We start from the raw sequence: 16,458 nt of genomic DNA, 5'->3' as shown, positions 1-16,458 counted from the left end.
GCTCAGTGGAAAAGCACTGGTTCAATCCCAGTACTAACAAAGAAAGAAAGAAAGAAAACCTCTTCCCTGCACCCAGGTGACACCCAAAAGCCACTTTCCTGTGAATTTTCCCTCTCTGGCAGGACTGGTCTTTGTCTTGTGTTCCCATCGAGGCTGATGAATAAGAACCATGCCTCGTTTGTTCAGACATTTTTCACAGAATCAAAAAATTTATAGAGAGAGAATGGGCCGATGGCAGGGGTCCTTTTGCAGATAGTGTGTTTGCCCTGCCAGGCCTTTTCAGGGTATGAATGAATGGAGCCAGTGAACAGGTAGATGACAGATGACATGGGGAGTCCAAGTGAAGTATGACCAGGATTGTGTAGGTGTGAGGTGCTACAAACCTTGGTTGGGTGGTGGCTTTGGGGAAGGAAAAGAAGGAAGAACCAAAGGAGCTGGTAAAAGAGATGTGTGGGACCAGAGGGAAGGAAGAGCCATGAGATGGCGGCCCACCAACAAAAGTGGAGAAGCCAAAAGGGGAAGCTGGTTTAGGGAGGAGGAAGGGCCTCCTCTGGATATGTGGGTATGTGGGGTCTGGATATGTGGAGTTGAGGGACTGCAGCTACATCTCCCAAGTGAGGTGATCCGACTTCTAGTGCAGGTGTCATACCTAGAACCTAGCAAGCTACTGTTAGCCTAGGAAGAAGGGATGAGTCCTCCAAGGGTAGAGCACAAAGGCCTGAGGCAAGAGGCCTGAGTGGGTGCCTCCACTTGTATAGTAAGCAGGAGAAAGAAGGTCCAGCCTAAGCTAAGGAGTACCTCCATGGCCAAGAGACCTGAGGGCTTTGAGAAAGTCCAGGCTGCAGAGGTGAAGCATAGGAGAACAGGGCCACTGGCTCTGGAACAGGCAGTTTGGGGACCTTTGGAGTGGCTGCTTCTCTGGAGAGGAGGCTCAGGAGCCAGGTTGAAGTAGGCAGAGTGTGGAGGACACAGGGAGGAAGCTCAGGTCCAGGACCAACTCAGGGCATTTGTGAGGGAAAGGGAGGGAGAAGTGGGGACTTGTGAGTCACTCCCCCCCCAGGGAGAGGTCTGAGGGCCTGTGAGGAGTCCAATGGAGGGGGCATCCTACTTACTCACTGGAAATTCCAGGCAACTGGAGTGGGGTGGAGCAGAGATGCCTTGAATGTTCAGAGTCGCTTCTGTGAGGTTCAAGGTTTTGGGGAAGAATTGGGTGCTGATCCCACCATGCTAGGAGTGTGGAGAATAGAGACAGGGATACTCTAGAAGACTGTTAAGGACACCTCATGTTCTCCTGAGTGGAGAAAGGGACACACACAGTTCCTTGGGGTTTTAGCTCTTCTCATGCCTCCTGCTTGTCCGACCCATGTGAGCTCATGCCAGGCACTGGATTCTGCAGGGTGGAGACAGAAGAACCTGTGGCACAGGGCCCCAAGCTGAAACACTTGTGCCCTGGGGAATGCCAGGCCTGGTTGTTCCCAAACCCTGGGAACAGCCTTACCCGTCCAAACCAAATGAGGAATTGTGGCTGAAAGGGCCCTTCATATGTGCCCTGGCTATTTATAACCCAGCCAGGGCAGGGACAGGGAAAAACCAGGGATTGGAGGGAAAGGGGGTTGGGGTGAGGGGACAGTTCCCTGACCAGGCCTTACAGTCTCTGGGGCCCAGCTAACCCATCCCAAATCTCTGTATTTGGTAACAGGATGGATCCTGTGGCCAGCAAGGACAGGTTTTCTACTACTGATAGATCGACAGGAACCCCATCTAGAGCCAGAACTTCGACAGAATTTGGGAGGCCAGATAGAAACCATGCCCATTCTTTTCCTTTGCTTCCTCTCTCCACCCAGCTTGGTGGTTCAGCAGAAGGCCTGTTCTCAGCTAGCTAAGGTGCTGAGCAGAGAGAAGGTGGCACCACCTGGACCCAGGATGGTGCAGTTTGACTTTCCTTTGGAAATGGTCTTGACAGTTTGACTCTTTATCTGTGGTTATACAGTTGTCACCTGACAGGGAATGTGATATGTGCATGAGAGATTGGTCATAGACATACCACGTGTTGATAGAGAGCCTCAGATTCTGCACTGCCTGGTTGGTGGAACCTAAGGTACAGGTTTACACAGATAAATGGTCTTTTAGTAGTGTGTGAAGCTGAATTTGACACCAAGATGCCAGGCCCAGTGAGGAAATGGGACAGGGAACCGTCCCCACACAAGTTATTTTTCTCAAAGAAACAACCCATTGCAAGAATAAAGGCAACCCTGTAATCTGTGGACCTAATAATTCAGGGCACAGATGCTGTTCACTTAGACCACATAATGTTTTTAAAATCAGGTAAATTATTTGCAGTCATTTTTTAAAGCAGATTTCCCACTTCTCTTCAACAGAGAATAGTAGCCATCGGCTGGAGCCAGGGAGGTTTATCTAGCTTGCCCAGCCCCTACCTGGTTCCTTCACTGATTACCTCACCTGCTTCTTAAGGAGTGCTAGTGTTTGTCCCCATTGCCCTTGATGTTCTGTTGTGAAAGAGTTTCCCGAGCTGCCTCTAGACTCCACCCCCCTAGAGTAGAGTTGTGTGCATTTCAGGGATCAAGGCTAGGAGACCAACATGGAGGCTTTACCCTGCGATGAATTTGGTTTCTGTAAGGGTGAGAAGCAAGCTGGGAGTGGGCAGGGCGGGCAGTGCTACCTGTCCTAGGTCATATGTGTCCTGGCCTTGTAGAGCTGCTTCTGTTGGGGGAGGCCCCTCTTGAGGGGAAACTCCTCCAAGGAAGTGGCATTGCTAGTCTTGGTAACACCTGTAAGTGGCACAGATGGGGATGGGGCACCTGGTTGGTCCGTGGTGCCAGGTGACACGTGCTCAGGACTCTGGCACTCTTGTTGGGGGTAAGGCAGATCAGGCCCCTTTTTATTGTCACAAAGCCTTGTTCATCCAGGGATGGTAGGGATGGCAACAGTGGTTTCTCACCAGGCCTGGGCCTCCCCTCCGCTTAGGCTTTGGAGCCTGAGGCCGAGGTGCGAAGGGGGCTCTGGCTTATGAAGAGTCCCACGGTGACCGGTGGTGACCAGGTGGAGGGGGGACGGCTGTTTGAGAAAGCTACTCTCCTGCTTCCCCCTGCCTGCCGGCTCTGGCGAGAAGTTGTAAATAAAGCCTGTCTCTGGGAAGCAGACCTCCCCCTGCGCCCGCCCGGCCTGTCTGAGGCCTCCTCCCTCCCTCCTCCTCCGCACCAGAAGCCTCCGCCAGCCGCTTGCCCGGTGACCACAGAGGGAACGAACGGCTCCACCTCGCAAGTCAAGACGTGCATTTCCTGTGTATTCAGAGCAAACGCGAGCCTCCGAGTCCAGAAAGGGCGGGCTTTGTGGGGCCGGGGACGCGGCGGCGGGGCGCCAGGACGGAGCCCGGGCAGCGGGCGGCCGGGGCGAGCGGAGCGCGAGGACTGAGCGGCGTCTGGGGCCCCGCCTGCGCGGGACCTGTGCGCTAGCCAGGAAGGGCCGCGGAGGGCGCCTGCAGCTGCACCGCCCGCCTCTCGACATTCGGGGTGACAATCCTGAAACGCCGGCGGAGGCCGAGCTCTGCGCGAGAGGCGGCCGGCCGGTGGCCGTCAGGGGCTGCCCGAAGGCCAGGCTTCCCCTTTCGCAGGGTGGGGACGCGCGGGAGGCGGGCCCGCAGCCCTGCGCGCAAGAGGGCTGGAAAGCGGCAGCAGGAAAAGGTTCATAATGGAGCCTTTCATCGGGAGGCGGTGGCCAGGTGCCAGGACTGACTCCGGGGAGGCCAGCATGCTGGTGTAGGCCTGCCCCGCGCTCTTCCCCTCCCGCCCGCCTGCCCGCCTGCCCGCCTGCCTGCCTGCCTGCTTCTCTCCCGGCGGCGGCCGCGGCTGCTGCTGCTGCTGCTGCTGCTGTTGCTGCGTGGACCCTGCTTCCTGTTTGCCCTCCACCGGCTCCGGCTGCCATGGAAGAGGAAGAGGAGGCAATAGGCTTTTTGGACAAGGTTCTGGAAGATGAAGATGTATTTCTCCTGGAGGAGTGTGAGCTGGGAACCCCGACCAGCCCCGGCTCAGGGTCCCCCTTCTTGATGGCTGTGAAGGTGGGAATGTGACACGCCCTAGATGCTTGTCGGGGAGGGGGCAGGGCTGGCAGCTCTCGACTGCCGCCAAAGCCGTGTGCGGGCAGAAATGGCTGGTGTGTGCACAAGCCTCATGGCTAAGTGGAAGCACCTCACTCAGTGTGAGAGGGGCTGGCGCATGCCTGGGAGGGGAACCGAGGGCTGTGCTCTCCTGGCAGCTGTTCCTGGGGGAGAGGTTTCGTGCTTGCCCCCACTGCACCAGTTGTCTTTAGGGGCAGTGACTGTGGGCATTCCTCTCCCCCAGCTGTGCTGGGGGCTCTTTCTGGCCGTGACATGAGTCACTTGGTGGGCTGTCAGTGGTACGAGCCTGCTTCCCCCAGAGGAGCTGGCTGACTTGAAACCGGTGGGCAATAATTCATTGTTTCCATGGCAACCGGAGGATAAGGGCACTCAAGAAGTGCAGGCTAAGGAAGCCACCCCTCTTCCTAGTGAGGATACTGGGGATTTGGTGTCTTGACTGAGGCAAGAGAGCAGTTGCAGAGGTCAAGAGCCACAGGTCACTGGGCTTCCTTGAAGGAAAATAATTGAATCAGCTGAAGAGGTGGAGGTAACAATGTCTTTGAGACACCAGCCAGATAGGTAGGTGCTTTTCCCAAAGTTGGCATACACAAGAAACATCTGCTGGACCAACCCACCCACTCCCATGTTTCAGAGTTCTTTACATTCCTGCACCTGGAGGCAGAGCTGGAGGGGAATGGTTACACCAACCCCCTGGCCTTCCTCCCCCTCCGGAGGACATGACACACCATGCTGGGTTTTCTTTTACCTGGACCTACCTCTAAGAGCTCTACCTCAGCTGTTTCTCAGCTCCCCTCTTCTGTGGCTAGAAGGAAGGGCCCTCCAGGACTGTGGCAGAGTTTGCACACTGCGAAGCCAGGCTGCCTAACAGCAGGTGGGCCCCTAGAGGGCGTAGTGCACAGAGCATTGCTGGGGGTAGGAGGCTGTCTCTGATCCTCTCTGAGCCTTCCCTCACCATCAGATGAGAATCTCAGCCCTGCCCCGCCCACACTACAGCGTGACTCCCAGGAGCTAATGGAGGCAGAAATAGCCTGCAGACTCAGGGTAGGTAGATGGCTGATGTGTGGAGTCTGGGTGGAGCAGTGACTGCAGAGGAGCTGCAATGGGAGGCTGGCCGGGGCTGGCACCCAACCCCTGTGCTTTGATCTGGTGCTGGCTTGGAGCACTGGGGGTAAGTCACATGGAGGCCTCTGCAGACTTAGTGTCTGACCAGTCTCCCCACCAGGAACAGGATGGGGGGAAAGTCTGGGAATCAAGAGTGCAATGTGTGGGATGGGAGGTTCAGTGGGGTTCCTAAGGGACTTTTCGGAGAAGTCCTCCCCAGCACAGATGTAATCCCGCACAGATGTAATCCCACTCATGCGCTGCCCCCTGTGCCCACCCTTTTCCTCGGTTCTGGCTTATACCTCAGTCTTAGTTGATGTTTTACACTGTTCAGAACTCTAGATATCTACCTTCTCAGTTATGTCCTATTCTCCTCAAGGGCAAGTACCATGTTATCCTCACTGCTGAACATGACATGGTGCTTGGTGTGTGTGGCTGGTGCCAGTGAGAATCTGTGAAACCAGTGAGCCTCATTGAGACCTGCAAAGGGTGTACCTTGGCCTTGTTGCATCTGAGAGGTGTTCTCAGGAGGCGGTATGTGGCTGACAAGGGGGCCCAGACACATATTACTCCTAAAATTGCCTCTCCTCCCAGGTCCCCTTGATGCCTGGATGGAGTTTTCTCCTCCTTTCCCGGAGTTGTCTCCATCACAGGAGCAGGGGTTCCTTCCTGATTGCTGGGGAATTTCAGGCTCCCTGGCTCATCCTGAACAGCTCTCCCAAGCCCTTCTTTTCCACCAGGCTTGACCTCAGGCAGGATGACAAGCAGGGTCTGTGAAGGGGGAAAGAAAACTCTTTAATTCATTCAACAAATGCAGGCAGGTTATGTTGTATTCAGAGCATCCCTCCAGGATGTGATGAGGTAAACAAGGCATTATCCTTCTCACAAAGAGCAGAGCAAGGGTTGGCAAGTGCACAGGTGACAGAGAGTGAGAACTCAGTCAAGGTATGAGAGGTGTTCTTATAAAAGGGTATCAGATTCAGAGGTGACACCACTTCTTTTTGAGTCTGGGATAGATTGGGTGCATGTATGCACCGTGAGTGTGCATGTGTGTTCCCAGTGTGTATGGCCAAAGGGCCTTTCTGGATGGTGCGCTCGTATTGGGCTGCAGACGATCTTGGCTCACTCCTCCAAGGCAGCTGGTAGGAATCCAAGGCAGTTCGCTCTTTGCTATTACTTTGCTTCAGGGGTACTTACCTTTAACAGTAGTTGTGTTGCTGAGCATGTGCTCAAATGCCAGTCCTATAAATCAATCCTGATTTTAGTGTAGTTTCCGAGATGCTTCATCTTCCTGGGGGACAGATGTGAAGCTGGCAATAGTTTTCTCAAGAGCTGTAACTGGAGTTTGCTGCATCTCAACCCAGACTTCCTTTTGAGGAGTTAATGATCTGGAAACTCATAATGCAGATACTGATAGCAACATCACCTCCCATCTGTAAAACGGTGTATACTTTCCCAAAATCTTTTCGTGCAGTTCTATTTAAAGGTTCATAGGGCTGGCGGGCGGGGACTTGTGGAAGCTGCTATTTCAAGGAACTCATTTGTCAGGAATAAAAGCCCTTTTATAGAGCACATTAACCCTTCAGGTGTTATTCTGTGCCAAGTTTTAATGGTTTGTGTGAAATGCCTGTGCTTCTGTTTCACCTGCCCAGGTCTCTCCTGCCTCTACATGCAGTAAGGGCTCTGCCTCTGTCCCCCATTGAGTGTTTCCTGCAGTGTGAGCCACGTAGGTGCTTATTTGAGGGATGATTTTAGGTGGCACCTGGATATGTTTTTTTCATTTTAATTGTTAAGTATGTATTTTAATGTGTTATTTTTAAAAAAATCACTTGCATATCTTTCCTGTGATTTCAGCTCTAAGTCTTATGATAAGACTCTTCTTTTAAAAAGTCAATTGTTGTGAAGAACAATACTAAGTGGTATGAGAGTATGGCAAAGCTGTAAAGTTGAGTTAGGAACAATTGCCTGGCCCCTATGGGTTCTGCCTAAAACTTTAGACAACAGCAGAGAGCCCAGAACATGAAGAGGGAACAGCTGGAATTTGGTCTTTATCCTCCATCCCCTCTCCTCTTTGCTCTGAGTTCTGCCAAGGAAGTAGTTGAAAGAGACATGTAACTCAGAGAGGGCCCAGCTGTCCTGAGGTTGATGCTTGGCTTGGTTTTAAGTCCCTGGGCATGTGCAATACCCCTGACCCCAGTGGTATCTACTTTGAGCAGATCTACTTGGTGCTCCTTGCAAGCTGATATGGGTCCTTGGGCCAAAGTCTGTTGTCTGCAATCTCAGTCTCTGGCTTTGAAGCACAACCAGAGAGTCAGCCCTGCCTGTTCATCCTTAATGTTGTCTTGGAGGAGATCAAGGCTCCTAGAGAGATTGTTTCTTGGTTTGGCCTAGAACCAAACCTTCAGAGGCTTTATTTAGCTCTGTGGAAGCCCAGGCCAGAGCTGACTAAGGTTTATTCGTAGATACTGCCCCTATCATAGTGACCTGATGTCCTTGATTTGGGAATCTCAGGCTGATAGACTTTCATCTGAATGAGCCCACCAGGGTTGTGTTTTGTGAGCTCTGGAGAGGAAGAGGGGACAGTGCCACTTGGAAGGGGGCTTTCCTATGCTGGGAACTGGTCAGCAGCATGGCAGAGCCTATGCTCTGACCTCTTCAGAGAACTTGCCCAAGGGATTCTGCTATGTGGACCCTTCTGGAGAGCTTGTTGGGGACAGAAACTATTTCTTTCACCTTTGCGTTCCAGTGCCTGGCATGTCATAGAGAGGAGTGAGTGAATGTTGAGCCCTGGTGAAAATGAGACAGAAATAGCCCCAGAGGGACTGAAGAAACAGTTCTAATGTGGGGTGTAGAGAAAGCAAACATGAAATAGGTCTTAGTTGGTAACTGAGCAATAGACCTGTTAGTAAAATGTACAGAATTTAATTTCACATCATTAAATTACCTAATGCCTCCACCCCATCCTAGCCAAAACTTCAGAGGGAATGTAGCCCAGAGTAGGGATTCTTCTCTGAGCTGCCCTCTCAAAACCAACATTCAGGATTGGATCATGAGGTGGGAGCCATGAAGAGAGGCTCTTGCTGACATGGCTGGCACAGGGTCTGAGGGGCCTTGCTGGTGCCAGGCTGAGGGCCTTTTTGGGGCTGGGACTGCCAATCACCTGGGGTCCTGGTCCAGCCAACTCTGCCGTTCAGCCCACAGTATGCCCCAGGGGATGTCCTTTAGAGGGTATTTGCCAAGGCCTCAGGCAAATCTTTGGTTGGCAGAGAGCAGGAAGGAAGTGGGGCATGGTGGAGGAGTGCAAGCCCCTTTGTGGAGGGTTCTGGTCAGACTTGGATGGCAGTGGCCTTGGATCTGACCTCAAGGGGCTGAAGACCCTGCTCTAGGCTCTGATCTTGTGCCTAAGTGTGTCCTGGAGGCTGTGCTGTCTCTGAGCAGCTGGCAGTTTGCTCTGTGTGCCTCAGGGAGATAATGGCAATACCTACCAGATTGTGAGATTGCAGCAAAAAGCATTTAGCCCAGTGTCTCTGTAGCCATCAGTAAAAAACCATTGTTCTTCTCAAAAGCTGGAGGTCCACACAAACTGCCACAAACTTAATGGCTTAAAACAAAATAGACTGTGTTCCTTATACAGGTCATAAAAGGTTCAGCATATTTGCGTTGCTTCTGGAAGCTCTAAGGAATGAATTCATTTCCTAGCCTTTTCTAGCTTTTAAAGACCCTCAACATTCCTTGATTCCCTGTCCCATCTTCTGTCTTCAAAGGTAGCAGTGTAAGCCAGGCATGGTGACACCCTTCTAATGCCAGAGACTCTAGAGGCTAAGGCAGGAGGATTGCAACTTCAAGGGTGGCCTCAGCAACTTAGTGAGATCCTGTCTGAAAATAAAAAATGAAAAGGGATGTAGTTCAGTTATAGTACTTCAATCCCCAGGAGAGTTAATCCTCAGGACCACCAAAAACAAGCAACAAACAACAACAATAAACCTAACAGTGTAGCATCTTCCAGACTCCCTCCTTCTCTTGTCACATTGTATTTTCTTTAACTCTGCCCCTTCTTCCTCCTCCTTATAAGGACCCCTCTGATTATAGAGGGTCTAGATAATCCATTTAAGGTTCCTTAAATTTGAGGAACCCATCTCAAATTTAATCACATCTGCAAGATTACTTTTGTCATTAAAGTAATGTATTCGCAGGTTTTAGGGATTAGGATGTGGACATCTCTGAGGAGTCATTGTTCTTTCTACCTGGGGGGTCAGATATCATTTTAGAGACTTTAGGGACAGTGGCCTCTACACAGATCTCCCAATTGGGTTGCTCGTGGGCAGCAAAGTGTTAATTAAGCCCTCACCTGTGGGAAAGGCGGAAAGAATGGCTTGGGAAAACCTGTGAGGACACACTGTGGCACGTGCCCAGTTAGGAGAAAGTAGCTCTTGTCAGGGGTTTATGAGATTTCTGATGGTGTCGTACTTTTCCCAGGTGACATTAGGGTATGCATTTGGTGCCCAGCAAGGATCTGTTTGAGATGACACACAAACGCCCAATGCTTGAAAAAGAAATAGGAGAGTGGGAATTCCTCAGAGCAGTCAGTGGAAACAAAGAATTGGTAGAGCTGCGTTGGAATCCCAGCTCCACCACGTCCTGGCCATGTGACCGGGGTCCTTCCCTTCCCTCTTTGTAAACATAACTTATTTCCATTTGTATAATGAGAAAATACAGAATCCATTTCAGTAGGATGTTTGAAGACTGAGAATGTGGAAAAGATGTGCAAGCCCCAGTAAATGTCAGGTGTGTCCCGTGGTGCTGCCCTCAGGGAAGAGAGGCGGAGAGGCAGGTGCTGCAAAGCTCAGAAGTTCCTGGGCAGGTAACAAGGTGCTGCAGGCTAGGGTGGTCCCGGGAGACTCGAGAAAGAGATAAGATGGCAGCTGTGTCTTTAAGGAGAGGTGTCATTTAGTCAGGAGAAGAATCGGGTGGGAGCAGCAATGGCAGGAACCAAAGTTCAGTGGATGGATGTTTCCAGCATGTTGGATAGATAGATCTCTGAACCATGGGGGACAGAGAAAGGGTAGGGAGACACACCAGGGCCACTGTAGGTGTTCAAAGGATATGCTGGACACACATCACAGATGGTGGTTGTATATTTATTTGTTTGCTATTGTCTTTCTCTCCTACTAGAGTATAAACCACACAAGAGCAGAGACTATTGTCTTTTTATTTCCCATTGTACCTATAGAGCCCAACAGACATTCATTAAATACTTGTTGAATGAATAATAAATAAATGAACAAATAACCTAATCAAATTTTGCATTATTCATATTAAGTTCTCAACAGGCATCAGACATCAGGTGGTATTCATAGAAGACTGGTCTAGCTGCCCCAGGTGGATAGGAGGGAGGAGAGCTGGGTAGAGGTCAATTAGAATCCAGGTGGCTGAGTGGGCCTCGGGTTTCAACCACTGCAGAGGGGAGGAGAATCGAAGGGAAGAATTGATGTACGATGTTGGCAAGGGATTTAGAAATGTGGCAGAGGGAAGGGAGAGAGGGGCCAGGAATGCCTTGTATGGATCCCGGATGATGAGAATAATTACAGATTTTTTCACTGAAGAAAAATTTGGGGGTGCCTAGTATAGGCACTGGGCCAGTTGATGGGTATTCAAGGCTGATCTCCACCATAGAGGAGCAGGAATTCAGGAAGCAGAAGGAGTCTAGCTTGGGTCTGTGGCTTACACAATGAGGAAACGCTGAGGGGCTTCCACAGGTAAGCTGGAAGGAAGGGCCCTCTGTTGTGGAATCATCCCCCTGCGGGGTAGGAAGATCTCATCAGAAATGGTCACAAGGCTGGGGCTCATGTGCCCACTCCCATTCTCTCTACCCGTTTCTCCCAGTTTATATGTCACTTCCTCTGGGATCCTCTCTATGTCCCCCAGACTTAGATTGTGACCCTTGCTGTGCCCACCCATGTGATTATGCCCTGCCTCAGTCATGACTGATTTTCCATCATATGTCTTTAACCCCCTCCCCCTTTAAACTGCCCACTAGACATGAGGGCAGGTCCTTGGTTGTCCTGCATAATGTGACAAAGTTGGCTAAGGTGAAAGATGGAAGAATGGATGGATGGACAACTGAATGGAGGGGTGGATGAATGGGTGGATAGCAAATAAGGAAAGGAAGAAAAACAATGGAAATAAAGCAAGATGTGAACAGGAATATGAGCGATTGGTTTTGCTTTTATATTTTTGTATTTTTGAAAATTTCTATAATAACAACTGCCTCTTATTCCTGTGAAAGAGTTTGTTAAGAGAGAAAAACAAAACAAAACAAGGAAACAGTCTGGGATTTTGGCCTCTTTCTCACAAGCCGTTGGACTTTGGTTTGCTTTCTGCAGGTGGAGGCAGGAAAGGGCCTGGAGATGAGGAAGCTGGTTCTCTCTGGCTTCCTGGCCAGTGAAGAAATCTACATTAACCAGTTGGAAGCTCTCTTACTGGTGAGTATCTGCTCTGGGGCCTTCTTGTTCTCCTGTTGGCCAATGTCATGCTCTAAAACTGCTTCTAGAATTGGAGAGGAAAGGGGACCTGCATATGTCCTAACCCCGTTACCCTGCTCGGGGAAGGACAAGAGGAAGAGCACAGATCAGGGAGCAAAATACTCTCATTGCCCATGACCATGGTGTTGGCATTGCTCTATCCAGATGGGCACCTGGCCACCTTCCTCCATGCTGGCTCCTGGCATTCTCTACCAATCAATCAAGTTGAGACCTCTTTGTCATCTTCTGTCAAAGTCATTCCTTCTCCCTGGGAAAGTAGACGTCAGCACCATCCCAGAGACCCTGCGTCAGGAAATTCGAGGTGAAAGCTTGTCTGTTATTTTGAGAAACAGCACAACTCAGGCATTAGACCAACTTGAGTCCTCCAGAGTGATGCCTCCCAGGGCCCTTTCCAAGATGGGGGCACTGTTGTGAGAATCAGATTGGGAGGGCAACATGAAAATGTTTTCCAGAGATCAAACTTCTACGCAGATGTAAGGTGTTTGTGAGTGTGAAGAAAGTGCTTATTAGATGCGTCTGGATATTATGCAGAGTGATTGCAGCATATAAAATTCTTTCCCCTGGGTGCTTTGCAGTCAAGGTACTATCAGAAAAAGGGAGTTAGAAATGTAAGTGTAGAAAATTAAAACTCTGTCTTACAGGTAAGACACAAATTTGTGTATTTGCTATGATGTGAGATGATGTTCCTCAGTGTCCCAGAGATCTTTATTACCTGAGGAATGACTACAGAAATGCGAAGATACTTCATGATACACTGGGCTGTTTGTGTTCACCCTGCCATTAATTGCAGGCATATTGCACCTCTTAGTGGGTAGTGGGTTGAACCAGCGTTTTAAAACAAATGGAAAAAGAAAATATCAATGTGCATCACACACAGTAAGGATTAGTACTATTGCAGGAACCCTTGGTTTGTTGCACATGTTTAACTGTATGTATGGATGGATGGATATATATGCATAAATAAGGCCACACTCTTTCTTATACATGTTGAAGATTTGAAACCACTGTCTTTGGAAAGCTATACATGAGCCCTTGATCCTCTATTTCCTTGTATGAAGATGAAACTGCATTAGCACCCTCTTGTCCACTGAGGATGTGTTTCAAGACCTCCAGTGAATGCCTGAAAGCTCGGATACTACTGAATCCTATATATATTATTTTTTTCCTACATATATGCACCTGTGATAAAGTTTAATTTATAAATTAGACATAGCAAGAGATTAAGAATAATAATAGAATAATTATAGCAATATCCTATAATAAAAAGCATGTGAATGTGGCCTCTCTTTCTTGAAGAGTCAAAACAAATATTGACATTTTCAGATAGTGGTTGACTGCAGGTGACTAAGACTGCAGATGTGCAGGGACTACAGAAATACTGTTTACCTTCTTTCTCTTCCTGTGTTAGGTCAGGTCATCCTTTGGTACCTAGTACACTGCTGGGAATTGAAGGCAGGCACACTACCAGTTAGACGTATGTGAAGAACACCTTATAAACTGGATTACTGTACCCAAAAAGAGGGCATGGTTGTCACTAACAGGGTGCCTCCCTGAAAGGAATCAGACTGCCTGGCTGTGGATCCTCTCTTCCTTCTTACTAGCTCTTGGCCTTCAGCAGGTGACTGAGTCTCTGTGCCTCCTTTTCTCCATTTATAAACCGGGTACACAAATAGTACTCTTTGTGGAGTTAATGAGGATGACATAAATTTGTACATACAGCCCTTAGAACAGAGCCTGAGCATCACATGACACTGTTATTGTCTCAGGTACTGGCAGAGAAGACAGGTTAGGGCTTCTTCGTTCCTGTCGACAAGCCCTTTCCCTGAAGGAGGGAAAGGTGCCACCCTCTTCAGAGGCATGCCACTCAGATTCTATCCCGCCCTCTTCATTTGGGCAAAGATAACAGATTTAGGGGCCAAGAGCACTCCTCCCTGCCTTGCCTTTCTAATAGCTTGTGCCCCAAAGGCAACACTCTGAGGCGAGGCACCCCACCCCACCCCAAACTTATTCATTCTGGGTTCCTTCTTGGTTCTTTCTTGAGCAGAGGCCAGAGGGAGTGAGGGAGAGTTGAGGTGGGAGGCCAGGTCTGTGACTGGAGGGCTTAGAAAGAAGGGGAAGGACCCTCCACAGCCATAGACTCAGAGGATAAATCTCAGAGATAAGGAGTCAAGCCCTCCCCCTTCTGTGAGCCAGGAGCCCTCCCCCCTCAGCTACTGGGGAGTTAAACCCTCTGTTCTTTGGTGTGGCCTGGCTCCTGGCTGGTTAGGGGGACGGTTCCCTCAGCTCATGCTCCCCCTCCTGCCCCATTCCCACCACTCTGCTCCTACCTAATGTGTGTCTGTGTTCCGCTTAGCACTTCCTGGTATGCAGAGGGCTGGGCGTGTGTACCCAAGCCTGTACATAACACAGGATGACAGGGACGTCACATAAAGACCTCTGTTCCAGTCCCTGGGGTGCTGGCTGAAGTCATGCTTGGTAATTTTCTGGAACCCTGCTGGTTCCTGGTGGACTCTTTTTACAAACAAGGTCTGGGAACCTGGGCTGAGGTGGGAGGTAGAAAAGGAAGTAGAAAACCAAAACCAAATGAATTGTAATTCTGCATCTCCCAGGCTCTGGGCAGTGGCTGGGTTTCTGTGTATTGCCTGTTCCTGACCACCGGGTGCAGAGCTGCTATCCACAGCACATCCCACCACTGAGCCAAGATGGCCACAACCGTCTTCACTGGCCCTCCTCTCTTATACTCTCATTCTGGCAATTTGCTTTGGAGTTCATAGTCCTGCTGCATCTTGGCTTTCTTATCTGTAAAACAGGTCAATGACATCTCCTCCCTGGGCTCTTGTGAGTAGGAGCCCAGGTGATAGGTTAGCAGACATGTCTGGCAGCCACTAGCAGGCTTTCTGGGGTAGGAGGTGGAGGAAGTGGGCAGGTTTCTTTCACCTGTTTCAAAAGGCCAATTGCTGGGGGACAAAGCAGACATGCCCAACCCTGTCTTCCTGAGAAGCACTCAGGAAGAAATGAAGAGCCAGGGTTGAGGTGGCCCAGGAGTTCTCTCTAAGAATTCTTCCCCAGGAAAATGGAGAGCCAGTGTCCCACTCCTGCTCTCTGCAGCAGGATCTAGGAGGAGGGAGGAAGTAACTGGAATGCTAGCCCTGTGGCAGAACAGCAGTACTGGGTCAAAGCTCAGTAAGGGTCGTGGGGGCCCTTTGGCCCCTCCTGCCCCTGAGGCTTCACCACATAAAAATAACAGGCCTTAAGGACTTGACCAACCCTTCCCCATCCTACACATGAAATCAAGGGTAGAAGCAAAGGTCCTCAATCTTGTGTGAGAACCGTTTAATACCCCGGATGCAGGCCCGTCCATGTGACTGACCGCCATCGAGCTTCCTTTTCTTCCCCTTTTGTAGACTGAATAGGAAGTTGAGGAGGAAGCAGAGGAGTTGTGCCTTGTCTTTGTATAGGCAGCAGATGAGCGTCTGCTTCCCTAGCAGCTTCTGAGAAATCTGATCCTTTTTGCATTCCTAGGATGTCCCCGCCCTCCATTTCCTTTATTCCTTCTGCAGTAGGGATTGCACTGAGACAGGTCAAGGATGAGTGGTTCTGGGACTCTGGCAACTTGGGCCCCTTCCCTGGATCCTGCATAGAGGTGAAAAGGATAAACATTGCACCCAAGGGCGAGTCTGCATCCTTCTGCCTGGGTCTGGGAGAATGATATGCCTTCTTCTGGTACCTTCTGTTTCCCTGCCTGCAAGCTTAACCAGCCCTCAGCCTCCAGCCCCTGACCTGCTCAGATCTTCCCAATCTCTAAGGCCCAGTTCTTGCCTGTCTCTTCTGTGAAGCCCCTGAGCTACTCTGTAACCACCTGGTTGATATTTATAGTCCAAGTTGGGTAATAGCCCTATCTTACTTTGTCTACTAAATTGTTTGATTTGTGTTGATCTGATTTACTCAAATATATTGCAGAAATGATGGATTGTAAAAAATAATCTGAATATTGGACCTCCACCACTCCCCTGCCTAAATACCTCCAGGGAAAGCTGGGTCAGTGCATGATCCATTGCATCATCAAACCTCTAATTCTTTCCAGGTGCAGTGGCATATGCCTGTAATCCCAGTGACTCAGGAGGATAAGGCAGGAGGAAGTCAAGTTTGGGGCCAACCTCAGCAACTTAGGAAAATTCTATCCTAAAATAAAAAATAAAAAGGACTGGGGATGTAGTTCAGTGGTAAGAGTGCCCTGGGTTCAATTCCAGTACTGGGGCCTGCATTCCTTGCCCTGCATGATCTGGCCCTGCCTGTGAGGCATCCAGTTCTGCGTTAAGCCCCTCTTTCCCCCTTACCCACTGCATACGGGCTCACGAATCTGTTCAGCTCCTGTTTTTCACTAAGTCCATTCCTACCTCAGGACCAGGCATTAGGGAAGTCTATCTGCAATACTGGGCCCTCTTGCTTCCATTTCAGGGTAATGTCCCCTCTTGGAGAAGCTGTCCTTCACCATTCTGTCTCAGGAGGTCCCCTCCTTAGTTCCTTCAGTTCCTTCATTGTACTTACTGCTGTGTCATGAGATGTTCGATTGTTTACTTGTGTTTTGTCTGTCTACCCTACTAGGTGGGAAGCCCCACGGGGACAGGGATTGTGCATGTGTTATATACCACTGAATACCCCAGGCCTAGCCTCATCTTG

General features: G+C 50.0%; 1 protein-coding gene across 5 annotated transcripts in view; it reads left to right on the top strand.

Annotated features, from left to right (window-relative positions):
- ABR (ABR activator of RhoGEF and GTPase) overlaps positions 1-16,458 on the top strand; it is a 184,749-nt gene that overhangs the window by 101,710 nt on the left and 66,581 nt on the right. For 4 of the 5 annotated variants that reach the window (XM_079130772.1, XM_079130773.1, XM_079130774.1 and 1 more), the window contains exon 3: positions 11,620-11,718. In XM_079130772.1, the coding sequence (XP_078986898.1) occupies positions 11,620-11,718 (99 nt within the window). Of the gene's footprint in view, positions 1-3,927; positions 4,076-11,619; positions 11,719-16,458 lie in introns of those variants that run through there. The other variant, XM_079130776.1, reaches the window with a different exon arrangement.

This window comes from Sciurus vulgaris (genome assembly GCF_902686455.1).
Source record: "Sciurus vulgaris genome assembly, chromosome: 3".
Taxonomy (NCBI): domain Eukaryota; kingdom Metazoa; phylum Chordata; class Mammalia; order Rodentia; family Sciuridae; genus Sciurus; species Sciurus vulgaris.
Note: the sequence above shows the minus strand (reverse complement) of the source record. Positions and strands in the feature narration are given on the sequence as shown.